This window comes from Hoplias malabaricus, chromosome 7 (assembly GCF_029633855.1).
Source record: "Hoplias malabaricus isolate fHopMal1 chromosome 7, fHopMal1.hap1, whole genome shotgun sequence".
Lineage (NCBI taxonomy): Eukaryota > Metazoa > Chordata > Actinopteri > Characiformes > Erythrinidae > Hoplias > Hoplias malabaricus.
In genome coordinates, this window is record NC_089806.1 from 1,312,836 (window position 1) to 1,340,751 (window position 27,916).

Below are 27,916 nucleotides of genomic sequence, written 5' to 3' on the forward strand. Positions count from 1 at the left end.
AATATCCACAGGACTGAAACCCAGAGAGCAGAATCTCCAGTGTCCAGCTGTGTGTCTGTAAAGAGTGACCAGATCATGGAGGACCCTCCTAAAGTCAGCACTGGGGGAGGAGAACCCAGCTGTGTGTCTATTAAGAGTGACCAGTCCATGGAGGAACCTTTTAAATTCAGTAAAATGGAGGAGAACCCAGCTGTGTGTCTATGAAGAGTAACCAGTCCATGGAGGAACCTTTTAAATTCAGTAAAATGGAGGAGAACCCAGCTGTTTGTCTATGAAGAGTGACCAGTCCATGGGGGAACCTTTGAAATTCAGTAAAGAAGGAGGAGAATCCAGCTCTGTGTCTATGAAGAGTGACCAGTCCATAGTGGAACCTCCTTAAATTATATTTAAAAAATTCAGATACTCTATCACAGAAAAACAAGAAGCTTTTGAGAATAAAGTAAAGAAATAAAAGATAGTTAAGCAACAAAGTATCTGAACGGCAAGGAAGCAGTTTATTGTTCTTTACATCAACATACACATGAATATATATATATATAAACATATTCCATCCTTGTCTCTCTCTCTCTCTCTGTAATAACTGTTGGCATTGAAGTCATTTTTTGTGAGTGAACACAGCAGAGGGAGCCAAAATCGCATCTCATTCTTAATAAAATTACTGAATACAAATCCAGCTGATCTGTTGTTTTTACAATATTATATTCTAAAAATGAATAAACCCAATATAAATACAGTGTGTACAGGACTGCAGCTGCACTGCTGAACACATGTAGATAAACTACTCTTTAAAGTCTATGTGTATGACTATATTTGTGTGTGTGTGTGTGTGAGTGAATGTGTGTATATTCTCTCTCACACAGATGCACTGAGGAGTCAGAACTCCAGACTGTAAACCCAGCGTAGAGGGGCTCAGTGAATGTGGAGGTGAATGTGTGTAAGTGTGTGAGTGTGTGTGTGTGAGGTGAGATGGTGTAGAAGGACAGAGTGCCGGACCCCCAGTCCAGATACACTCCGACTCTGTTAGAGTGAGAGGGGGGGTGTATCTCAGTTTCCTGATTATTGTGTCTGACCCAGTATATGTTCCCAGAGCAGAACAGACTCCAGGAGAATTTATTGGATCCAAACCTACTCTCAGCTCCAACTCCTTTCCTCCTGATTCCTCTGTACGACACTGAGATAGAAACCATTTCCCCGCTCCACTCCACCTCCCAGTAACAGCGTCCAGTTAAACTCTCCACACTCAGAACCTGAGGAACAACAACAAATCTCTCTGGATGATCTGGACACGGCTGAGTCTCCTCCACACGCTCCATCTTCCTGTTTCCCTCAGACAGAGAGAGAGCAGTGTGTGCTGTGTTTGCATCCAGAGTCAGATCACAGTAATCTGTAACACACACACACAGATTTTAAAACAGTACAACAGAATAGTAAAGTTTGTAAGATGTTGTATTACTGTGTGTGTGTGTTTAAGTTTTCGTGTATATCTTGTCTATTCAGTGATCAGCCATAACCCTATGAACAACTCCTTGGTTCTAAACTCATTTAGGGTCTGGTTGAGCCTGTAACCAACAACAAAAGTTTAGAAATTTCTGGGTTGATAACATTTGAACACAAGAGATATTGTGAATGCTACACGGCCAACTTGCCATTGGAATAACTTTTCTGTGATATTACCGAAACCAAGACAAATAATTTCATGCTGAAAGATGAAGTTCCTCTTTAGCTTCAGCTTTCTAGCAGAAACCAGAAGTTTTTGTGCCAGAATTGACTGGTATTTGGAACTCTTCATAATTACTTCTACCTTGACTAAGGCCCCAGTACCAGCTGAAGAAAAACAGCCCCACAGCATGATGCTGCCACCACCATGCTTCACTGTGGGTATGGTGTTCTTTTGGTGATGTGCACTGTTTTTTTGGAATTACCTTTTATAATTAAGGCTGAAAAGTTAAACCCCACCCTACTCCATAGCCCAGACATATGAACAATACAGGATATTGTTGTCACATGTAGTACACAGCCAGTATGTGCCAGAAATTCCTGCAACTCCTTTAATGTTGCTGTAGACCTCTTGGTAGCTTCCCTGACCAATTTTCTTCTTGTCTTTTAATGAATTTTTGAGGGACGTCCTGTTCTTTGTAATGCCACTGTTGTCCTATATTTTCTCCACTTGATGATAACTGTCTTCACTGTGTTCCATGGTCTATCTGACTGATGCCTTTTGACAATGAGATCCCTGATGCTTTGGGAGCTCTCTGTGGACCATGGCCTTTTTTGTAAGACGCAACAAAGAAAATGTCAGGTAAAGCCTGCTAGAACAACTGAACTTATTTGGGGTAAATCAGAGGCACTTTAAATGATGGCAGGTGTCCACTGATTCCTATTTAACATGACTTTGAATGTGAATGGTTCATTCTGAACACAGCCACACCCCCAGGTATAAGAGGGTGTGCACACTTATGCAGCCACATTAATTTTATTTTATTTATTTTTTTACTATGTCCCCCTAAAGATTTCAGTTTATTTTTTAATTGAGATGTACAGGTTATAGGTCTCATTAAAGGTGGAAAACAATTCTGAATTCTGAAATGATTTGTCTGGGTCTCGTTTTTTAATATCACTAAACCTAGTATTTTAACAGGGGTGTGTACACATTTTATATCCCGTGTGTGTGTGTGTGTGTGTGTGTGTGTGTGTATATATATATATATATATATATATATATATATATATATATATATATATATACACAAACGTTTAAAGGTTGTGCAATGTTCTTTTTCATGTGTGTTTTCAATAGAAACACACATGAAATTAGGAAATATAGCAAAAAAACAGAACCTAGAATGTCATGCTCCCTTTTATGTTCCCTTATTAGTATACTGTTGTTCAACTATGCAACAAAATAGGAAAAGGGTTTCCTATCAATCAGTTAGTCTAATAACATTCTTATCTTGAACCGGCAGCCATATACGGAGATTGGGGCAGAAGACTGAGAATTGCTGATAATAGGACTATATGCAAAATAGGCCTCTATACAAAAATATGATCTGATCCACTCTACACCAGCACAACACACTAACACACCACCACCACGTCAGTGTCACTGCAGCGCTAAGAATTATCCACCACCACATCACACCTGCTCTGTGAGGGTCCTGAGCGCAGAAGAACAGGGGGAAAGGGGTCTAAGAATGTATGCAGAGCAACAAGTGAACTACACTCTGTAACAAAAGAACTACACAGTTACATTTGGTGTTCCTAGTACAGTAATTTTTCAGAGTATGGTTGGTTTCTGTATTAGTGTATAGTGTGTGTGTTACTGTATAGTTAACAGTGTGTGTGTGTGTGTGTGTATTGTGTATGTGTGTGTTAGTGTATCTTACATTTCTTTAGTCCTGGTCTCATTCTGCTGATTCCTCCGTGTTGGACTCTAAAGATCAAACACACACATTTATAAACTCATTAAACTCCACATCAATCTGAAACTAGGTCAGTGACCCCTCTGTAACTCTTCTCTAGACATTGTGTAAAATGCAATAAAACGATCTGTGATTTTTTAAAATTCTCTTGAAGCTTCAGTTAACAGCAAAATTTCTGTTCTATCAATCAGTCACTGTAACTGTATATTTAAAAATGAACTTATTTACCCTGTGATGCCTGTAACACACCCTACAGCGTTGGGAAAGATGCGAGTTTATCACTGTATCTATTTTTAACATAAACCCTCCTGTTCCTTTCAATGTTAATTCATTTGCAACTGGGACAAAATAAACATGTAGAAAAATCCCATAATTTATTAAATAAACTCTCTAAAAAGATAATTACAATTAAAATAACTTTTTTGCACTTCACTGCACACAGAGCAATCTGCATTTAACCCAATCTGTGCAGTGAAACACATATTTACATACACACTAGTGAACACTAGGGGCAGTGAGCAGTGCCTGGGGCGGTGGACAGCCCTAGCAACGGCACCTGGGAAGCAGTTGGGTGTTAGGTACCTTGCTCAAGGGCACTTCAGTCATGACCTGCCAGCTCATGCCCAGTTCCCTAACCACCAGGCCATGGCTGTCCCCTGGCTTCATGCAATAATTACCATGCACAATCAACACAAGATAAAAGCAAATCAAAAAATAATAAGTTAATAAACCCATTAAAAATATTTGCAAAGAGACCAATCGTGTGAACACTTGAAATGAAGTTATGTAATAGCATAATTTTGGGAGTAGGACCATGACTGAATACCCAGTGAACTCCCGTCATTTCCATGTTGGACAAATTCATTCTCACCTCCACCCTTTCTCCAGTCTTCTTCTTGTATTCATCTATCCAACAGGCGGTTTGGCTTTATATACATTCCAAAGCCACCCTGAACTTCTGCCAAAAACATCAGAGTTCACCTACCCGTTGCATCCTTTATGGGTGTGGTCCATGCAAGAAAATGTGCTGCAGAAATGACAGAGCCTGTAAATTGTCGGTTGGCTTCTCAAGTGTATATATTTCTATGTGGAGTTTGCGTGTGTGTATGCATGTGCGCCACCATTTTTTGCAACCTGGGTTTATGTGAGTGAGTGCATGGGTACATGTGTTTGTGTTTAATGGTGCCAGAGAATGCCAGTTGTAGCTGCCAAGAAAATGCAGCTAAAGAGTCCTTATGGCAGGTTTAAAGCATTAACGACGGACGGAGATTCTTAATGTGAGTCTAGGTCATGTGCACAATGTGTGTTTGTGTGTGTGTGTGTGTGTGCATGGCCTGCACATTGTAGGATTGGAAAAGAGGAAGGCTAAGCAAATAGTGAAGTACCGTTCTGTCTCTGTAGTTATAGGGAGCCTGTTTACCTGGAGAAGACTCTCTTACTTGTCTTCATAAGCAATGAATATTAATCGAACCTAATACTTAACTGTGTAATGACTCTGAACTAACATTTGGGTTTTATATGTTAAATCCAAACAAAGTATTGAAAACTTTGTTTAACCATGGACTTCCCATGAGATAAGTTGTAACAGAGGCATAATATATCTCTCTTAAAAACAGAATGTTGGATTTTGCACCTATCGCTGATAACAATCTGGATGGTCCCCTTTCATTATTAGAAATGAAAACATGGAATTTTTTTTCAACAAAACTATATGAAACATGGACTCTCCTGACCACAGCACAGGGCTCAGAGAAAACCCTAGATGTTCCAGGTAGAGATGATGTGTGGCTTTCGCCTTGTGTAGTAGAGCTTCATTTCTCAATAGAGTGGACGACTATGTTATGTGAGAAATCTATTTATCACCGTAACCTGACAATTTCTCATACCGTGCCATCTGAGGGCTCAAAATCAAGCACTTCAATGGCGTGGCTCTACAAAGAAAGATTTCTGTGGATTACCAGAAAGTAAATTTACAATCCCCTCCCTGGATCACCAATTTGCATGCCTGCATGAGCCTAGGAGCTATGTTGTCAGGGGCAATAGCACCTGGTAGGGTCTCCCAAGGCAAATTGGTCCTAGGTGATGTGCCAGACAAAGAGTGATCCATAAGACCCTGATGAAAAATATAACAAGGGCACAGCTTCCCTTGCCCGGAGTAGGATTACCGGGGCCCCACCCTGGAGCCAGGCCTGGGGGAGGGGCTCCTTGGCGAGCGCCTGAAGGTCAGACTTTTACTCATGGGGTCCAGCCGGGCTCAGCACGAAGGAGCAACATGGATCCATCCTCCCATGGGCCCACCACCTGTGGGAGCGGTAGTAATCCGGGTATAGATATATAATCCGGGCTATATATAGTTGGGCTCACCTCGACACACAGTATGGGCTCTGGAACCTAGAGAGGGGCTGGATGCTCTTTCATTCTGGAGTTGCCCAGGGTGAGAGGCGTAATGCAGTAGTGGGCTTACTCATAGCCCCCCGTCTTCACACCTGTACGCTGGGGTTTACCCCAGTGGATGAGAGGGTAATTTCCCTGCGCCTTCAGGTTGGGGAAAGGGCTCTGATGGTTGTTTGTGCTTATGCACTGAACAGCAGCTCAGAGTACCAGGCCTTCTTGGGGACCATAGAGGGGGACCTGGAGCGGTGTGATTGGGAGGAACGGCCCCGCTGATCTGAACCCGAGTGGTGTTCAGTTATTGAATTTATGTGCTTGTCACAGTTTATCCATTACGAACACCATGTTCTAGCATAAGGGTGTCTACAAGTACACCTGGCATCAGGATACCCTAGGCCGCATTTTGATGATAGACTTTATAGCCGTATCATTGGACCTGTGGCCATATGTTCTGGACACTTGGGTGAAGAGAGGTGCTGAGCTGTCAACTGATCACCACCTAGTGGTGAGTTGGATCAGATGGCGGGTAAGGAATGCCGGACAGACCTGGCAGGCCTAAACGTGTGTTGAGGGTTTGCTGGGAACGTTTGGCAGAGGAACCTGTCAGAAAGATCTTCAACTCCCATATCCGGCAGTTCTTTGTTGGCATCCTGGGTGAGACTGGTGACATTGGAAGTTGGAAGTGAAATCCTGCCTCATGTGGAGGAGTTCAAATACCTCAGGGTCTTGTTCACAAGTGAGGGAAAGATGGAGCAAAAAATTGACAGGCGAATTGGTGCAGCACCTGTAGTAATGACTCTGTACCGGTCCATCGTGGTGAAGAGAGAGCTGAGCAGAAAAGTACAGGTCTCGATTTACCGTTCAGTCTACGTCCCAACCCTCACCTATGGTCACACGCTTTGGGTAGTGACCGAAAGAATGAGATCGCAGGTACAAGTGGATGAAATGAGTTTTCTCCACAGGGTTTCTGGAAACTCCCTTAGAGACAGGGTTATGAGCTCGAACATCTGGGAGAGACTCGGAGTGGAGCCACTGTTCCTCTATGTCGAGAGGAGCCAGTTGAGGTGGTTTGGGCATCTGGTCCGGATGCCTCCTGGACACCTTCCTGGTGAGGTGTTTCGGGCATGTCCAATAAGGAGTAGGCCCCAGGGAAGACCCAAAACACGCTGGAGAGACTACATGTCTCGACTGGCCTGACCACGCCTCGGTATACCCCCGGAGGAGCTGGAAGCAGTAGCTGGGGAGAGGGAGGTCTGGGTTATTTACTCTGACTGCTTCCCCCACGACCCGGATAAGCAGTGGATAATGGATGGATGGATTGATTGATAAATTTATAATATTGTCACTTACAAGAAAAATATAAAGTCAAAGAGAGAAATCCAAAATTCCCTTTGTACATGCTATACTAATGTCAGCAAAGTGAAACGATTTTTTGGACCTGACTTTATCCACTCTACAGATTCTGCTTTTAAAATGTATGCAAATTAACAAGTTTTTAATTAGATAGTTCCTGCACATTTAGCAAAAACCCCTGAAAAGCTATAATACAAAAAAAATGTATAATTAATAATGATTAAAAATAATAATTAATGCAAGTGGAAATTTCATAACTTTGAGTATCATGATTATATATATATATATATATATATATATATATATATATATATATATATAAACATAGATATGACTAACAGATAGAATGAGGATCATCAAGCAAACATAGGAAGAGAACAGTAAATGAGAGCATAAATAGAGGAAGACTGACATTACAGATATTCCGTGTTGCACCATACAATATCAGGGGATTAAGCCAAAAGACATTTTTGTATGGCAGCAAAGTAGTAATACATAAAATTGATTAAAAAAATTATAAGTAAAAATATAAAAATTTAGTAAGTACATTTTGATACACTGTTCTCAGCCTGCTAAAGAAAGGGAAGACATCCATCTTCAGAAGTTACTGCTCATTTTGTTTAATGAAGGGGCTTCCCAAAGTGACATTTTACATGTAATACTGACTCCCAAATATTTAAATCTATTGGGTTCTGATTTAAAATTGATTTCCATTTGTGCAATTGTTGAAGATTGTTGAAGTGAGAATTCACTTACGGAAAAATATAGTTCATAAACAGAATAGGAGACACATATCTTCTAAAACAGAATTAATAATTGGGATAGATTTGCAGGGATGACCTAAGTATATTAAAAGGTCATCAGCATATAGAGAGATATAACGGTATAGTTTCAATTCCATTTAGGATAAATCCCTGTATATCAGATGTAGTTATAAGGGCAATCGAAAGAGTTTCTAAGGCCACAGCAAAAATTAAGGGCAAAAGAGAACATCCCTGACATGTGTCTCTGTGTAAGAAAATATAGAATGAATACAGAGAATTTGTGTGAACATGTGCCAAAGGTGCAGTGTAGCGTAACATAATCCAGGAGGTAAGATTTTCCCATATCTATTATAAACAAGAAATAAATAGTCCTACTTTATATGGTTGATTCTCTGCATCCCTTTTTTTATTTTTTAAACACATCTACAATAATGTATTTCAATATTTCAAATTTTATTTCAAGGTAAAGCTGGTAAAATGTGTGTGCGTGCATATATGTAAACCACAGTAGTTTTTCCAGAGTGGATCCTGCAGTAGATCAGAGAGCAGTGTGTGTGTGTGTGTGTGTGTGTGTGTGTGTGTGCATCTCACTGTAGCTTCTCTAGTGCACAGTGTGGATCCTGTAGTAGATCAGAGAGCAGCTTCACGCCGGACTCTTCTGGGTGATTGTAGCTCAGATCCAGGTCTCTCAGGAGGGAGGGGTTTGATTTCAGAGCTGAAGCCAGAGAAGAACAGCCTCTCTCTGTAATCATACACCCAGGCAATCTGCAGAAAGGATGGCAAGAGAGGTACAGTTGCAATTAATACAGAGAAAAATACAGCAGCACTTCATTAAAACAGTAGCTAGTTTTTAAACAACAAATGAAGTTATTGACAAGTTAATACTTAAAACATTAGCATCAGCCCCTGTTTAGCCTGGGTTGAAACCCCTGCAAGCGAAGCACAAAATGAAAAAGATTCACACAATCTACAATAACGTGCACTTGCACATTAATTTGTGTATCTGGAGTTCAGGTGATTTATGCTGCTTCTTACTTAGATAGCAGGGACTTCAGAACTCTCCCACCACCTCATCTGTGTCTGTCCTATCATAGCAGTGAATCCACATCTATGTGAGATCACCAAAATGATTTTAAATGCAGCAAAACAGACACAACGAGCACAGAGAAATAAGAGAACTGAGTAAAAGAGGAAAAAAGGAGAACAGAGAAGAAAGAGAACCGAGTGAAAACAACAAAAAAACAAAGCTTCTTCTCCTTGCTCCTCACTGCCATGCGCTCGGGGTCTGGGTGAACAGCAAGTGACTCATTATCATTTAAAGGAATAGGCATTCTTAACAGGGCTTTTAGACAGGGAGAACACTGATGTGGGGGTTTTACCAAAGCAGGTTTCTGACAGCCACAGAATTTCTTCCTCCTGGATTCACATGAAGCCAACTCTAAACAAAAACAGACAGCCTGAAAGGAAGGCCACATCCAATTTTTTTTTGTAGCAAATACACTTGTGTTTTTTGTTGTTTTTCACTGTGACTTTGTGATTATACCAATGAATATTAGACTAAATGTTTTACCCCACACCTGAAAATCCATAATAAAAACAAGCACATTAAACAAATTACAAACTGGATTTCAAAAAAGTTGGGACACTAAACAAATTGTGAATAAAAACTGAATGCAATGATGTGGAGATGGCAAATGTCAATATTTTATTCGTGATAGAACATAGATGACAGATCAAAAGTTTAATCTGAGTAAATGTAACATTTTAAAGGAAAAATATGTTGATTCAAAATTCACATTCAAATCACAGTGTCAACAAATCCCCAAAAAGTTGGGACAAGTAGCAATATGTAGCTGGAAAAAGGAAATTGAGCATTTAACGAACAGCTGGAAGACCAATTAACACTAATTAGGTCAATTAACAACATGATTGGGTATAAAAAGAGCTTCTCAGAGTGTCAGTGTCTCTCTGAAGCCAAGATGGTAAGAGGATCACCAATTCCACCATTGTTGCACAGAAAGGTAGTGCAGCAATACCAGAATGGTGTTACCCAGCATAAAATAGCAAAGACTTTTAAGTTATCATCATCAACTGTGCATAACATCATCAAAAGATTCAGAGAATCTGGAACAATTGCTGTGCATAAGGATCAAGGCCGTAAAACTCTACTGGATGCTCGTGATCTTCGGGCCCTTAAATGTCACTGCACCTCAAACAGGAATGCCACTGTCAAGGAAATAACAGAATGGGCTCAGGAATACTTCCAAAAAGCATTGTCAGTGAACACAATCCACCGTGCCATCCGCCGTTGCCAGCTGAAACTCTACAGTGCAAAGAGGAAGCCATTTCTAAGCAAGCTCCATAAGCTCAGACGTTTGCACTGGCCCAGAGGTCTTTTTAAATGGAGTCTGACAAAATGGAAGACTGTTCTGTGGTCAGATGGGTCACGATTTGAAGTTCTTTATGGAACACTGGGACGCCATGTCATCCGGACCAGAGACGACAAGGATAACCCAAGTTGTTATCAATGCTCCGTTCAGAAGCCTGCATGACTGATAGTATGGGGTTGCATGAGTGCTTGTGGCATGTCTGGAAAGGCACCATTAATGCAGAGAACGATGTTTAGGTTCTAGAACAACATATGCTCTTATCTAGATGTCATCTCTTTCAGGGAAGACCCTGCATTTTTCAACAAGATAATGCCAGACCACATTCTGCAGCAATCACAACATCATGGCTACATAGGAGAAGGATCCGGGTACTGAAATGGCCAGCCTGCAGTCCAGATCTTTCACCTATAGAGAACATTTGACGCATCATAAAGAGGAAGGAGCGATAAAGAAGGCCCAAGACGATTGAACAGTTAGAGGCCTGTATTAGACATGAATGGGAGAGCATTCCTATTTCTAAACTTGAGAAACTGGTCTCCTCTGTCCCCATACATCTGTTGAGTGTTGTAAGAAGAAGGGGGGATGCCACACAGTGGTAAAAATGGCCGTGTCCCAACTTTTTGGGTATTTGTTGACGCCATAAAATTTTGAAACAACATATTTTTCCCTTAAAATGATACATTCTCTCAGTTTAAACTTTTGATCTGTGATTTGTGTTCTATTCTGAATAAAATATTAGATGTTGGCACCTCCACATCATTGCATTCATTTTTTATTCACAATATGTCCCAACTTTTTTGGAATCTGGTTTGCACATACACATGCAGTAGCTTGCAAAAGTTATTCATACCCCTTGAAGTTTTTTACATTGTTTCACCTTTCATTTTATTGAGATTATAAGTGATAGACCAATACAAAGTAGCACATAATTGTGAAGTGGACAAAATGGTCAAAATTTTAATCAAAAGTATTCAGGCCCCCTATATTAATACTTTGTAGAGCCACCTTTCGCTGCAATTATAGCTACAAGTCTTTTGGGGTAAGTCTCTAACAGCTTTGCGCATCCAGACACAGATTTTAGCCCATTCTTCTTTGCAAAATATTTTTGCTAAATTGCTGGTGAAGGTAGGTCCCAGAGTGCATTGTGTCAACTACACTAAGGTGAGATATGGTGCTGTTCTCTGAAAGTAAACAGATAGTTTATTTCATAGAGTTAACGGTTCCATTTGAGGATGCAGTAGATGAAGCATTCAAAAGGAAGATGCTGACGTATGCAGACTTGGTTGCTGAGGTGAGGGAACGTGGGTGGCAGGCACATATAAGACCGGTGGAGATAGGTGTTAGGGAATTTGTAACACATCCCTGTTTGTGCAGTTTCTCATCAGGGGCTGGAAACTAAGAGCAGCTGTGAAGGAGTTATCAGAAAGAGCTGAAAGGTGTAGTGAGTGGTTGTGTATAAGGAGAGCACAGAGTACTTGAAGAAATGCACTGTAGAGGTGCTGTTTTGGTGGTTAGCAATATATCATGTAAATTTCACATGGAACTGAGCATGCATTAATGGTATCAGTGGGGCTAGGTACAGCCTTAGATACCAGGGAGTCCAGTGTGGATTTATGGTTGCTGATGGTAAAGGGTAAGGTAGGACTGTAAAGCTGGCTTGGTGGGGGGTGGGTCTGGGACGTCACTTTTGAGACTTCGGGAGGTGTCATGGCCTTAATTCAGTGAAACACAGATGAGAGGAGGTGCCCAATTGATGGAGAAGAGCTAGCAACGTAGAGTTTGGTTGTAATTGACTCAGTGAGTAACCGTAGAATAAAACTAGATGGATAAACAAAAGACAACAGGATTAAGGACTAATAATAAACATCAAGGGAGCTGAAAAATCAATAAACCTATCTAAGGAGAGGAGAAAGGGCACAGGACATGAGACAAGCATAAAAAAGATGCTAGATAACAGAGAAAGCTAAAAAGGAGACAAAATGAATGTAAAAGCTAGAATTGCGGGACTAGAAATATAAAAGAATAACAATGAGAACAAAGACAGGACAAAAGCCTAAAAGTACATCCTGAACACAAACCATGAAGGTAAAGGACATAAAAAATCACTAGGAATGAAAGACTAAGACTGAAACCTGTACTGAAACAAACAGCAGCTGATACAAAGGAGACAAGTAAAAACCTGAGGTAGAAATCAAAATTGGGACTGGGGATATCCGAGGAACACAAAGATAAAAAGAAACCAGCAAACAAGAGAATAACATGAGAATACTACAGAACTGAGAGAACCATGGAAACTCAGGGAGTCCAAGATGGAGAAAGTTATAACCCTGACTGTACAAGGAACAAACATCACAACCAAGAGCAAATAAATAAAGCAAGAACCAAAAATGAAACACAAACAGTGAGACCAGGAACAGGACTTAAAAAGCTTAACCCTCTGGAGTCTGCGCTCCCGCAGACTAACACAACTCCACGAGTTTTGAGATGTATTTTTACCTGGTTGTTATAGTAACAAGAGGTTCGTCTCTCTTTGAGACTCAGACCATGAACCTTGATGGCCCAGCCATTCATATTAATATGATAATAGCATGCTAATCCAGCTGCTCTTATTGGAGGATTATGACACATGAAAACGCTCATTTTAGTCATATAAACAAATGCACATGGCTGTGTTTTTGCACTGAGCGCGGAGCTCCAAAACAGCGCTGTCACGCCCTCGTCCTGTCAGGTCTGTTGTCCCCGCCATGTGCTTTATCTGCACATGGCTTTGTCTGTTATTGTCCTTGTCTCTGCCCTTGTCCCGCCTATGTTCCGCCTCCTCGTCTGTGTCATTTGTTAACCTGCCCCCTCGTTATCTGTCCAGGTGCATCTTGTCTGTGTCTAGTATTTAAGCCCCCTTGTCTCACATTCTGTTTGTTGAACATTTCACCTTTGTTTTGTCGTGTTCCCAGTCGTGTTATTTCTCCTTTCTCCTTGGTCGTTCCTTATTCAGTTATCTCGTTTCCGATCATCGTTTCGTTCCCCAGTCTAGTCTGTCTTTGTGATAGTTTAGTTTCATTTCGTGTTGTGTTGTTTCTACTGTTACCTTTGTTTTGTTATATCTTTTGTTAAATTAAACTGTCCGTGTTTTAGCAAGTGCTCAAGTAACAACATATCGACACCTTCCCTTTCCATCAACTCCTTTTTGTCTCCAGACCACAGAGAGGAGACAACCGAGACCAACTGAATAGAGGGGGTGCACAGAGTCCACCTGGGAGGGTGTTAGAAATACAGAAGAGAGTAAAAACAAATGGTAAAAGACTTGGAGTCAGACTGGAAGCAGAATACATTGAAAGGTGATTGAAATATAAAAGAGCAAAAAGATGGTAAGTTCTAAAGGAATTCTGGGTATAAGAGATGCTACAGTGCTATGCGTACCATTCTCTCTCCATTAAATTGTTGTTTTACTTGATGCAGACTCAGAAACTCAGCTTTCTTATTTCTGTCATAATTTTCCACCACAATTTGGCGTTGTCTGCAGGATGAGCAATGGATTGTGGCGGAGAGAGGAGCAGTTAACATGGACCAAGGAAGCTCTCCAGTAGAGACTGGACCCAAAGGCAGGGAAGAAAAAACTGGTACAGTGGGGGTACGTGTGACTGATCGTCCCTCTGCTAACAATCCATGTCTCATCTACGAATATTGGTGGTGAGTGACAGACTAATTATTTGAGAATAATTATAGTTTAATCTGTTCCCCTCCACCTCCCTTTAAGCACTCCATCCTGAATAAAGTGTAGTTGCATAACAGTGTAACTAGTGGTGTACTGCTTAACGGTGCAGTAGTGAAAGATTAGCCTGCTCATAGCGAGTCCTCTATTGATAGATGTATCTTTAGAGCAATAGGTCCGGACCGTGGGAAGGAGTGCTAATAATGTTAGGTACAGGTTACCAAAAGTGAATAAGTAGATAAAGAGAGGTGTTGTATTGTTTTTTGTTTTTTGCTAGTTTGTTTCACTAGCAGACGTTCTGAAATCTCAGGTGTCAGTGGCCCAGTGGGCTGATGGCTTATCTGAGGAAATGAGGAAGGTTTTGCCGCTGTTGAAGCCCAACTGGCGCACTAGTACACTAACTGAATTGTCTGAGTGTTTAACAGCATACGAGAGAGATGCCCATGTTAAACTACATGTTGCCTCTGTTTTGCAAACTGTTCCCCAGCTGACAAGTAGTCAGGTCCTCCAGAATAAACATAACATGTGTCACTTTTGTGGGGAATAAGGGACATTTGAAACGAGATTGTAAAAAGAGGAGATGGCAAAATTATAAATACAAGTCTAGTCCAGAAGAATTACAGTCTCAGTCAGATAGTCCTCTTACCCCAGAGGTAGCAGGACATCTGTTAAAACTTATACAACAGGCTACTCAGCTGGCAGCCCCCACTCGGATTTCTGCTCTTTCAAAAGAGTCAGAGCATTTATACTAGAGATGTCTGCTGTGAGAGCGTATTTGGAGCCAGTTCTCCAAAATAATGACAATAGATTGTATGTGAGAACCACTGTGAATGAAAATGAATGTGATTTTTTGATTGACACAGGAGCACAAGCTACTTTACTACCCACTGCAATGGCTAAAAAATCAAACTGTCTTTGGTTAATACTGGTACTGTGATTACAGGTGTAACAGGTGAAAGCTACAATACATATCAAACAGAGCCTGTGTGTTTAAGGTTTGGTCCTAAATCTATTTCTCTCTCCCTCATAGTAGCTCCAATTAAGTCACCTCCAATTTTGGGTATTGATGCCATTTATCAATTGAAAATGCAATTGGAGTTTGGAGCTGGGAATCCTAAGCTATCTGTCCTTCCAGTTCAAGTGTTTGATCCTCAAATTAAAGATCATCTTATCTGGTCAAAAACCAAGGATGAATATGGACTGTTGGACATTGAACCAGTAAAGCTCACAGGAAAACCTCCACCTGTGACTAAGCAATATCCGCTAGCCAGGGAAGCAATTGAAGGTGTTCGACCAATTAAACAAGAATTGGTTGATAAAGGTATATTAATTAAGGCACAGAGTGAGTCATGCTCTCCAATTTGGCCTGTAAAAAAGGCTTCAGTGGCATGGCGTCTCACAGTAGAATATCGCATTGCTAACACGTGCATAGATCGTATAACACCTATGGTTGCAGATCCTAGCAGCATTTTTGATGGAGTACCAAACACACACAGTCTTCTCTGTCATTGATATGTCTAATGGATTTTGGTCTGTTCCACTTTACCCAGACAGTCGACCATGATTGGCATTTTCTTTTGATGGTGAAATGTTTCAGTGGTCAAGACTAACACAGGGCCTACACAATAGTCCAACTATTTATCACCAGGCACTAAGGCAGCATTTGGCAGAACCACAAGGTCCTGTTTACAATTTCACACTAGTTCAATACATTGATGATGTCATGCTTGCTTCACCTAATAAGGAAGTGCACATCAATGAACTTGTGGCATTACTAACACATCTCAGTGCACATGGTCACAAAGCTAGTCTGGCCAAAGCACAGTTAGCCACACCTTCAGTGCATTATTTAGGGCAGTTAGTAACTGCAGGATAAAGGTCCATTCTTCCTTACCGTGCTTCTGCAGTGCGTGCACTCCCAGTCCCAACCACCATCAAAGGGCGTAGGTCATTCTTGGGCTTGTGCAATTATTGTCGTCCCTGGATTGAAAATTATGCTCAAATTGCTCAGCCACTATATGATATTTTGAAGGGAAGCCCCAAAGAAACAGATACTGTTCAGGTTTTCAACACGGTTGAAATAGCAATTAAAGAGCTTAAGGATGCTCTGACATCTACCCCAGCATTAGGTTTTGTTCAACCTGATCTGCCCTTCACATTGTATGCTCATGAAAATGATGGTTTTATGACAGCATGCCTCATGCAAGATCATGGTGGTCAGTTACGGCCTGTAAAGTACTGTTCAGCTAAATTGGATATACATGCAACTGGGTTTGGTCCATGTTTGCGTGCCGTGCAAGCAACATATTTAGCCATGACTATGTGTACTCCAGTGGTCTTATCACAGTCACTCACAGTGCATTGTCCACATGCTGTTAAATCTCTATTGTCTTCGGCTCGTGTAATTACAGTTACTACTCAGAGATGGGGTAACTGGCTCTCTGCACTCACAGCTCCTAACATTTGCCTGCAAAGGGCACAGATCACTAATCCCTCATCATTAATGATGACTGCATTGTCTGATACTTGTAATGAGAGTGAAGATGATCATGACTGTGTTGTTTTGTCACACAGTCCACATATGGATATTTCTGAAATTCCATTGGAAAATCCTGATTTGATTTTGTTTACTGATGGTCCAGCACAGATTCTGAATGGCTGTAAACATGTTGGATGGGATGTGTGCTCGCCACATGCAGTAATAGCTCAGGGTCGTCTTCCTGATCATTTTTCTGCTGAATTGGTGGCCTTAGCTAATGCTTGTATGCTAGCTTCAGGTCTAACTGCAACAATTTATACGGATTCAAGGTACGCATTTGGTGTCATTCATGATTTTGGCTATATTTGGCGACGTCATGGTTTTCTGACAGCTGCTGGTACAAGATGCGTCTTTGGTTTCTGATCTCATGTCAGCCAGTGAGCTTCCAACAGAACTTGCAGTTGTTAAAGTAAAAGCTCATAATTCCTCTGACACAGATGAAGCACGAGGTAATGCCATGGCTGATGCAGCGGCAAAGGCTGCAGGGAAATTACCAGCAGTGACAGTGGCTGCTAAAAAAATCTAATGACACTAGTTTACAAACTGTACGTTCATCACTAATGCAAATATACTCTGATGCTCCTGCTGTTGAAGTGTGGTCTTGGATGGATAAAGGTGCGTGTTTTGATTCCAGTGGGTTTTGGACTAAGGGAGTGAAGTATGTAGCACCTGAGGCACTTTTACCATACTTAGCTCAGCAAATTCATAGTTTAGGACATGTGGGTGTCCACAGCATGGTTCACCAGTTCTCCTCAGTATGGTGGAATCCTAAATTCCGCTCCCATGCATCTGATGTAGTGAAGCGGTGTATATTGTGTCAGTCAAACAATACAGTGGCGGGTGTCTCCACACCAACTGTGCACACAATGGCACCCCCAGGACCATTCACACATCTGCAAGTTGATTACATCACACTACCTCCCTGTCAGGGAAAGCAAGATGTGTTGATTGTTGTTGATAAATTTTCACGCTGGATAGAAACTTATCCAACCAAAAAGGGAACTGCTTTGCACACAGCCAAGGTTCTGGTCCAAGACTATATTCCACGTTGGGGTTTGCCTGACATCATAGAGTCTGACCAGGGAACACACTTTACAGGAAAAATAGTGCAGGAAGTGATGAAAATGTTGCAGGTTAAATGGAAGGTCCATTGTCTGTACAGACCTCAAGCATCTGGTCAGGTGGAACGACAGAACCAAAATATAAAGCAGCATCTGTCAAAGCTACACCAAAGTGGGGTTTCTTGGGTGGATGCACTACCTGCTGTATTGTGTAGCATCAGAGCCTCACCTACATGCAAAATTGGTTTGAGTCCATATGAAATCATTACAGGACATGCCATGTCTGTACCAGGAAGCATTAACCTTAGACAGGCAGATGTGCATCTTACGTCAGATGCCTTATTAATGTACTGTAAGCAGCTCACCAATTCTGTACATTCTGCTCAACAACGTGTCAAAGATGCTTGGACTGCTGAGGCTTCCGGGGGGACATCCAATTTTTCCAGGACAATTTGTGATGATTAAAAATCACACAGCTGGTCCACTTGAAGCAAAATGTAAAGGCCCATTCCAAGTGCTTTTAGTAACAGATGCAGCAATATTGTGTCAAGGGAAGAATGCTTGGACACACGTGTCACATTGCAAAGTAGTTTTACCACCTAACTAGGGACAGATGGCTGAACTGGTTGGGAGAGCTTTGGGAAGAACTGTAAGCATGTAGGCTACAGGGGCCACACCCAAAGTGAAGACACCCTCTTTTCACCCTACGATTAGCGTTCCACACTTCCAGCCAGTATCTTAGGAGCCCAGTGTTAGGTAGGGTAAGATGTGGTAATACTCAATGCAATAGTGAAGTGATGTTCCTCAAAATGTTAAAAGTTTATATACAGCCAACATGATACTGCCAAGTCTTTTAGGTTTTGTTTTTGATTTTTTTTTTTTTAACATGATACTGCCAAGTTTTCTTGTTTATTTGTATTTGTACCTTCTAGGTAAAGTCAAGAACAACAGTGGATGAAATGAAACTCCCTTGAAGATTTCTGCATGGATGTGTTCATCTCACCATTCCTGATAATTATCAAGGAAAATGACACAAATGAAAATGGAATTGTTGTTTCTTCTACTGACTCTATGGACTACATGTGCTGATGTTCACATCTCAGATGTGAGCAGTGACAATGTCTTTCAACTACACTACACTACGCTACACTAACAATTATATCTAATGTAAGATACATTAGGAAAGAAATAAGGCCTATTCCACATAGGAATATGAAATGTTTTTTTTTGTTTGTTTTGTTTTGTTTTTATTTTTTGTTTTATTTTTCTTTAATTTATTGTGTGTACGTTTCTTTTACGTACAAGAGGGAGGAATGTTGTATTGTTTTTTCCTTTGGATCTGAATTGTGCCATTTCTCCCATAACATTTTGGACTGTTTTAGAGATCACACATTCCCTGTCTTAAACACCTCTGATAAGAACAGCTGTTAACTTTATAACTTTTTACGACAGTTCCTGGTGCTTCCAGATCCTGTTTTAGGTCAAGATCAATCCATGTGTGAAGTTGTAAAATGGGTATAAAGATGTATGCCTCTTACAAATCATTAGATCAGTCTGAGATTCAGCCTGTGACCAGATCATTCTGAGATCAGTCTGAGGATCAACTAGAGCGCTCAATAAACAGCATTATATCCAGACTGGTCTCCTCTCTTCACTTTGAAACCACCAGAAGACAAGTTTACAACAGAGGTGAGACGTTGTTGGGGCTAAATTTCTCTGAGTCACTAAATCAAGTAAGAGAACAGGATGGGATCCCAATTAATCAAAATATTATATTTTAACCTAAAGATTCACACTGCAGCTCTTTTTAGTCCGATGAGCCAGGATTGTGGCACTGAGTGTAACATATGTCCCATTGTGGATTAAATATTTCCGATTCCCGACTACTGGGAACCTCAGTGTGAAATATTTAAATAAGTTTACAGGGTGAAACAACCACCTGTGAGGTGCCCACGGACGGTGACTAAACACTATGTAAAAGAAAAGAAAAAGTACCTCTGGGTGCCCACAAGCAGTGATTAAACGTTGTGTAAAATGGAGGGCAAAACTAAACCACTGTTTCAGTGTGTCCCTTTTCCAGGCGATCCTGACCTCGATGCTGCCCCGCCAAAAAGAACCACACCAGAGAACAAGCAAGCCACAGCAGCACCTGAGCAAGTGGCAGTGCAACCACCTCCACCAAAAAAAACCAAAACAAAACACCAGAGCACCAGGCCTCAGTGGACCCACATCCAGCACCCGGCCCCTATGTCAATCTGCAGCAGGAAATCGAAGTATTGAACAGAGAGCAGTGGGGAGCCGGCTTTTACTCTCCACCTGTCTCCGCCCGATCCCGAACAAAGACTTCAGGTGGAACTGAAGAGGGAGAATGATTCCAGAACCCAAGCAGCTCCTTCCCCATGGTAGAGGTGGCTGGCCCAGAAGAACCCCTGTTAGTACATTGATACTGGACTGAAAATGACATGAGAGAAGCTACCTCTGATCTGTCCAACCCCCTACAAGAAGGAGGACGGAAGTTCATGGAAGAATTTGAGGATTTTTGCAAGTCATGTCGCCCGACTGAGAACAAGATAAGGCAAAAAAGAAAGAGAAAAAAGCGGACAGACACTTTGGTAAAGCAAGTTGACGATGGAAAACGGCAAGTTGATGATGGTAAAGCAAGTTGACGATGGTACAAGCAAGTTGCGACACTCCCCATCAACGTTTCACATGAAGGAGGCTGAGGAAGAGGACAGGGGAGGGGTCGAGGGCAAAGCAGAGGAAGAGGATTTGCAGGCAATAGGCCAGCTTTCCAGCCAAACGTGTTTCAGAGAGATATATGGGTGAATCGGTGCTACAATTGTGGCAAACAGGGACATTTTGTCAGAGACTGCCTGGAGCAATATGCTCAGGAGGAAGAAAACCAGAAACAGCACACTGCGAGAAGTGACGGGTGGATCTTAACAGGGTCCACTATATGCTGGCTACATTTGTGAACCAAACCATTAAAGGACTAGGAGGAGTAAGATTTGAACTAACAGCATTAAGGTTATTGACCACACAGGACTGTATCCCGCTCGATTTACTCCTGGCAAAGGAGGGAGGAATCTGTAGCATGATTGGCGAACATTGTTGTACGTATATTCCTTCTAACGATGCCCTGGAAGGTAACATCAGCACGGTTCTGGGCAAAATGCGTACTGTGGCTGCTCAACTCAGGGATGAAGAATGAGGGTTTAGTTCATGGCCTAGGGTTTGGGGCTCTATGTTTGCTAGTTTACAGAACATATTCTTCATGATTTTGCCTATTCTCATATTGCTGGTGCTTTTGCTTTGCTGTCAACCATTACTGTATAATTGTATTATCGAAAATTTGTCTTGTCATGTTCAAGCAAGATACCAGCTCCTGCAGATCGCAAAGGACTCTAAACCTGATGAAGTAGATAAAGACCTGTAACTGGAACATTTGTTTGATGAAAATAATTTGTAAAATGATTGATTAGAATCAAAGGGGTGAATGTGGTGGAATTTGTTTAAATGATTCATAATCAATAGAGGTACTTTATTATTTTAAATCATGTATGCTTGTGTAACTGGGATTGTTTTATTCTCTGTGAGGACAGCAGACTTAAGTGTGTGCGAGTGTTTCAAATAACAACATATCGACACCTTCCCTTTCCATCAACTCCTTGTTGTCTCCAGACCACAGAGAGGAGACAACAGAGACCAATTGAATAGAGGGGGTGCGCAGAGTCCGTCTGGGAGGGTGTTAGAAATACAAAAGAGAGTAAAAACAAATGGTAAAAGACTTGGAGTCCGACTGGGAGCAGGATACATTGAAAGGTGATTGAAATATAAAAGAACAAAAAGATGGTAACTTCAAAAGGAATTCAAGGTATAAGAGACTAGTTGAGAAACGGTCAGACAGAGAGGAAACAGTGCTACGTGTAGCATTCTCTCTCCATTAAATTGTTGTTTTACTTGATGCCAACTCAGAGACTTAGCTTTCTTATTTCTGTCAAAATTTTCCACCACAAGAGGCACAGAGTTATGCTGATAGAGGGGAAAAAACAGCTCGTTGTAAAGTTTGGATGCTATCTGCTGCTTTCAAGCAGTCATCTGAAGCTCATATTTATGGCTTTGTTGCTCCAAAGCAGTCAGAGTCTTTGCTAAATAAATAAACACCACCGTTTCCAAATGATTCAGTTGTTCTCAATAATGGGGTGGGGGCTAATGGCCCGTTATCTTTGACAGTGGGCAGGGGATTTCTCACGTGTCTCACACCTATCTCATGAATAATCAATGTGTGAGTCACAGGTTTAGAAAAATATCATGTAGCACTTTTGAAAATATTTTTTGTGAAGTCCATGTTTAGAGTTTAAAAAAAAAACAGATGAATGACACATACTTGTCTTACATTATTCTTGTTCAGTTTGTGCTAAACATTAGCATCTGTAGCTTTTTGGGAACAAACGTTTTTAAGTAGGTGAAATTTGTTAAAAGATCAAGGCATGTCAGATTACCTCAGATGTGGCTGAAAGGCCTCAGACTCCAGGGGGTTAAAAAATAAGGAACACCAGTGAAAATCAAATGAGGGGAAAAGTGTGTGGCTAGCAAAGGAACACTAGGGTGAATCACATGAGAGGAAGGGTCCTAGCTAGGGAAGCATGTACATGAGAAAATAAGTACAAAGTGAAAACAGAGCACAAGGAACCACATGAAAACATGGACAGGATGTGGTAAGGCAGAAATCAGCTGACAAGACCTGGCAGAATCACTGTAGCAGTGCTAGAACTGGTTCCATGTTCTCACAGGTTTTCATTATAATTATATGAGTGTTTATACATAATTGGCAATACTATCCCGAATGTAGTTTACTAATTTTTAACCGTCCATCTCTCAGAGTCCCTTTTCTTTGGTCAACCCCATATTAATCATATTAAAACAATTTTCTGTAAACTCAGCTAACGTCTGGCCAAATTAATGCCCACTCCTTGTCCTCAGGTTGTTGTCCTTTGGAGTCTTGACTTATCTTGTCCATTGTTGTATACTTAGGATTTTTCCTTTCAATGTCACATTAAACAATGTCTACCATGTCTTTGTTTTGTATCTTTTTAGCTGTCTCTCTTCATTGCATGCACCTCCCCTATCATTGTTTTGTGTCTGTCTCTCCCTCCAACTTTAATGTATTCAGCTTGTAGTAAAGTGTCCGTAGATTCCAAACTATTACACAGGTCCTATCTCATTCCATTTTGTGCACTTTTATTAATCACAACATGAAGCACAAAGCCTGTACAGTCAGCTCAAACTGACCACATTGCTCAAAGTGAGTTTGTTTTCACACATTTCATCTTAAACCAGTCACGATATTTGATCATGCCAGTGTGAACAGTGACTCATGGGGGGTTAAAGCAGCAGATATTTTTGAATTGATGTTAAGAATGTTAATCCCTCGTGTCATGGAGATCAGTCAATTTTTAAAAAAGAATGTAAACAATGAGATTTATGAGAGTCATAGAAACCTCACCTGAGAGTCTCCATTTTACAGAGTGAAGTCTTCAGTCCAGCAGAGAGCAGCTCCACTCCTAAATCCTGCAGGTCATTGTTACTGAGGTCCAGTTCTTTCAGGGAGGAGTTTACTGACTGTAGAGCTGATCCCAGAGTTTCACAGGAGTCCTTGGTGAGATTACAGCCAGGGAGTCTGAAAAGAAATAATTATCACTGAATACTGCTGATTTAATGCATTCTCAGTTTTCCTCTTGCTGTAAGGGGGTGGCTATCTACAGGGGAAAACTAGAAAGGGTAAACTCTAGGATAGCAGTCCTGATAGTATTTACCAAGAGAAATATTCAAGAGCAGATATGAATGCTTTGCAAATAGGAGGATTCAAACCGAGGCTGTTTGGGTGAGAGAGCAGTGTAACTACTGCTGTACTATGCAGGAGGTAGTAGTGCTTGTGACAGTAAGTGTCCTAATCCCAGGGAGAGGAGAGAGACTCCCAAAAAACAGAAAAAATAAATTCTTGGAATGAAATCAATAGATGCTTAAAAAGGGACAGAAACTAAAAAAAAAGGGAAAACAGAGTAAAAAGACATTAAGAAAGATCAAAAATTCAAACCCAAAAATAATGCTTAGAGCGGGATTTGATCACCCGCATGGAGCAGTAGTCGCTGGTCGATGTTTGTTGTCTTTGCACTGTTGTATAGTAGTGTTTCAGTCTTGCTGCTTTCAACAGGGAACAGATCCAGATGAAGAGCAGACCCAAAGTGTCAAGATGTGTGTTCTCAGTGTTGAAGAAGATGATGAACTTGCCTTGCTGCCGAAAGTCATCAATATGGTCATTGTGTTGGAAAAGGCCATTGTCCTCACAGATCTTCCAAACAACACTACTGCATTTACCTGTATCTAACAGTGAAGCTAATCAGAGTGTTGGTTGTTTATTATTTACTGCAACTCCTTATTTATATTATTTTGCTTGGTGACCTCAAAATATGTATGGATAATGTAAATGACATCAATATTAAGGACTTTACATATTGCTTGGACAGTTTTGGGCCAGTTGGACATTAGATTACAACAATATATCAACTTCCCAACTCACTCTAAAGGACATACCTTGAGCTTGGTCTATTTTAGTAAGTTATTGGAAACTGTTATGAAAAAATATTAGTGACAGTACAGATTTTCAGATTTTTCACAGTGCCATATTTGAGTAATGTGTACATATCATACACCAATCGAACGGTCAGACTCTCAGAATCACGAGGATATACACTAAAATGTAGGACTAAGGAATTAAAGCCAAAAAAATAAGATATTCCAAACTTCAGATTTCTTCCTCATCAATGACAAACATGCTGCTTCTCGAAGCCTGAAGAGCTCACAAGCGGCTCACACACAGAGTTAACACAGCAGCGCTTACCTTATATAGTCTACTTCAAAACAAGACTAAATCTGAGTCAAACTTCTCCGTCAAACCGTTCGTGAGTAATCCTCATGTTTGTGTCAAGAGTACTGGCTGAAAAAATAGTACACATTTTCAAAAAATTATTAAATAATTAATATGATCCCCGTGGACCCATGTCACACCTACTGCCGCTTAGCTTAGGCTCTCAGTTTTCCAATGACATGTCAATTAAGTCAATTAGACCAATCAGGGGCAGAGTTATGGCGATGTGCACCCAAGGACGAGGGACAAACACACAGCAGAGCGCATATGTTTTCAGCACCTAACAGACCCAGACACTGCGAGACCCAGACGCCGCAATAGAGACTCAACCGGTTCTGTTTGGCAGCCACAAGCTCCACAAACAATGATCAAGTCAATAAACACGTTTCAAAGCTTAGATGTCTTTTATTAGTTACATTTCCCCCACTGAGGACATTTAAATGCAGCAGGGGTGTGGGGGAGGGTGCCTCGCTCTACAGCCAATCAGAGCGCAGCTCTCGCCTTTAACACGTCAGACATTTAAAGGAACACTGTACTCAGTGAGAAACAAGTGAGCCTCTAGTTTATTCATTGCCTGAGGAATGGGAATATCGGCTTTACATATCGGCCATCGGCCACTACTGCTGTCTAAACATCGGCCATCAAAAAACCCATATCGGTCGAGCACTACCCAGAACAACAAGTGGGGGAGCTGCAGTGCATGCTGGGAGTGCAAACCATGAGTCTTAGCCCCGCCCCATCTCTGACCACACCCACAATATGAATATAAACATAACAGACCTGATAAAGATGTAACACTCACCGAGCTTTTCTGCAGACAGTCACAGCTGGGATCAGTCTCCTATAACCCTCCTCTGATGTTCTGTATTTACTCAGGTCCAGTTCCTCCAGCTCCTCCTCTGAGGTCAGGAGCATGTAGGCTACAACTGAACACTGTCCAGTAGAGAGCTTCTCTACTGAGTGTTTCTCCGAGTTTAGAAACTCATCAATCTCTCTGGAGAGGGACTGGTCCTTCATCTCAGACAGACACAGGAACAGGTTGATGGAGCGCTCTGTGGAGATTGGATTTTTATTTCCTTTGATTAATCTCTTGATGCGTTCTGTGGTTCCCTCTGAGCCCCTGTGGATTTGGTACAGTTGACCCTGTAGGCGACTCTGATTGGACTCCAGTGAGACTGGATTTCCATCATCTTTGATTAATCTCTTGATGTACATTGTGGTTCTCTCTGGTCTCCTGTGTGTGTGGGTCAGTAGACCCTGTAGGAGACTCTGATTGGACTCCAGTGAGAGTCCCAGCAGAAACCGGAGGAACAGATCCATGTGTCCAATCTGACTCTTTACAGCTTTATCCACTGCTCCCTTCAGAAGATCATCCAGAGGAACCTTCACAGACCTCCCTCTATACTGTGATATAAAACACTGCAGTGGCTCCATGGTGTTGTTCTGAAAGCAGTGAAACACAAAGACAGCAGCCAGGAACTCCTGAAAACTCAGATGAACAAAGCAGTAGACCTTCCTCTGGTGGATCACACACTCCTCCCTAAAGATCTCAGTGAAGATCCCAGAATACACTGAGGCCTCAGTGACATCAATGCTGCTCTCTCTCAGGTCCTCTTCATAGAACATCACATTGCCCTTCAGCAGCTGTGTGAAAGCCAGTTCAGCCAGTTTCAGAAGCTCGGTTCTGTTGGACTCCAGTAGTTTCTTTGGGTCTCTCTCCTCTTTCTCCTCATACTTCTCCTTCTTCATGTTTGTCTGAGTGAGCAGGAAGTGTGAGTACATTTCAGTCAGAGTTGTAGGGATCTCTGTGTGACTCTGTGTGACGATTCTCTGAAGAACAGTGGCTGAGATCCAGCAGAAGACAGGAATGTGGCACATGATGTGGAGGCTCCTTGCTGTCTTAATGTGGGAGATGATCTTCTGGGCTTGGTCTTGGTCCCTGATTCTCTTCCTGAAATACTCCTCCTTCTGGGGGTCAATGAATCCCTGAATTTCTGTCACACGGTGGATGTACCGAGGAGGGATCTGAATGGCTGCTGCTGGTCGGGAGGTGATCCAGATTAGAGCAGAGGGAAGCAGATCTCCTCTGATGAGGTTTGTCATTAACACACCCACTGATGATGTCATGGTGATGTCAGACACTTTCTCACACTGTTTAAAGTCCAGTGGAATTCTGCTTTCATCCAGACCATCAAATATAAACACAGCTCTGAGCTGGTCATATTTTTCTGGGTCCAGATCTCTGAGCTCAGGATGGAAGGCACACAGAAGTCCATGAAGACTGTACTGATCATCTTTAATCAAGTTCAGCTCCCGGAACGGAAGCACAAACATGAGATCTACCTCCTGATTGGCTGCTCCTTCAGCCCAGTCCAGAATGAACTTCTGCACAGAGACAGTTTTTCCAATTCCAGCGATGCCTTTAGTCAGAACTCTTCTGATCTCCTGCTCTTCTGCTCCTTTCTCCTCTTTTCTGTCTCTGAGTCTGAGATCTTCAGCCTTCACTCCTCCATCAGGACCTTGTAGAAGTTTAAAGATGTCTGAGCAGTGGATTGGAGCGTCCTGCTGGTGTCTCCTGGGGGTTTTCTCCATCTGTAAAACCTCATGTTCTTCATTCACTCCTTCACTCTCTCCCACGATGATGTAGAGCCGAGTGTAAACCCTGTTCAGGAGGGTTTTATTCTCTGGGGTTCTGTTTCCCTCAAATAAGTTCTCGTACCTGTTCTTCATCCTGGTTCTGTGTGTGTGTAACACCTCCTCCACTGCTGGGTAAGAACCCTGTTGCAGATCTCCAGGTCCCTCCTCCAGAGTGAGAGTCTGTAGAGCTTTTACTGAGGAGTGTTTCCTGGTGAAGATCAAACACAGAAACACCATCAGACAGTGACCACTGTGAGTTACTCAGAGTCTCACTGAACAATAAAAACTGCTGTCACCTGAAAATAATACTTTAGATGGTGTCTTTATCACAGTGTATTTGACCCCATTGTAAATCAATAACTCCAGATAAATAGAGCATTACAGAATGATTCTAACTTCACCTCATTTATTAAATATGTTCCTAAGCTCAGTGAGCCCTAATGTCTGAGTCTAAGACGCCATCAAGGAAAGATACTTTATTAATTTAGTATATTATTATTATACTTTATTGTCAGAACTCTCGTCCTCTCCTCCCTGTGTGTGTTAATGTCCATAAAGTCTTTACGGGTAATAAACTGCAGCGGTGATAGAGAATGAGGAGCTGAACGTGGAGGAATAACGTTAACACCACTCACAGGATAAACACCTTTATAAAGCATTATTATTACGGCTTTTATTTTCTATTTACATTTGCCTTGTCCCTGTGTCAGTGCAGCACCTGATCC

At 41.5% G+C, this 27,916-nt stretch overlaps 1 protein-coding gene across 3 annotated transcripts in view; it reads right to left on the minus strand.

Annotated features, from left to right (window-relative positions):
- Positions 1 to 455: 455 nt before the first annotated feature.
- Positions 456 to 27,916, minus strand: part of LOC136701579 (NACHT, LRR and PYD domains-containing protein 3-like) — a 52,365-nt gene continuing 24,904 nt past the window's right edge. For all 3 annotated transcript variants that reach the window (XM_066676179.1, XM_066676178.1, XM_066676180.1), the window contains 5 exons: positions 25,357 to 27,399; positions 23,133 to 23,306; positions 8,519 to 8,692; positions 3,384 to 3,430; positions 456 to 1,384 (listed from right to left, as the gene is read on the minus strand). In XM_066676179.1, the coding sequence (XP_066532276.1) occupies positions 786 to 1,384; positions 3,384 to 3,430; positions 8,519 to 8,692; positions 23,133 to 23,306; positions 25,357 to 27,399 (3,037 nt within the window). In that variant the 3' untranslated portion in view covers positions 456 to 785. The remainder of the gene's footprint in view (positions 1,385 to 3,383; positions 3,431 to 8,518; positions 8,693 to 23,132; positions 23,307 to 25,356; positions 27,400 to 27,916) is intronic.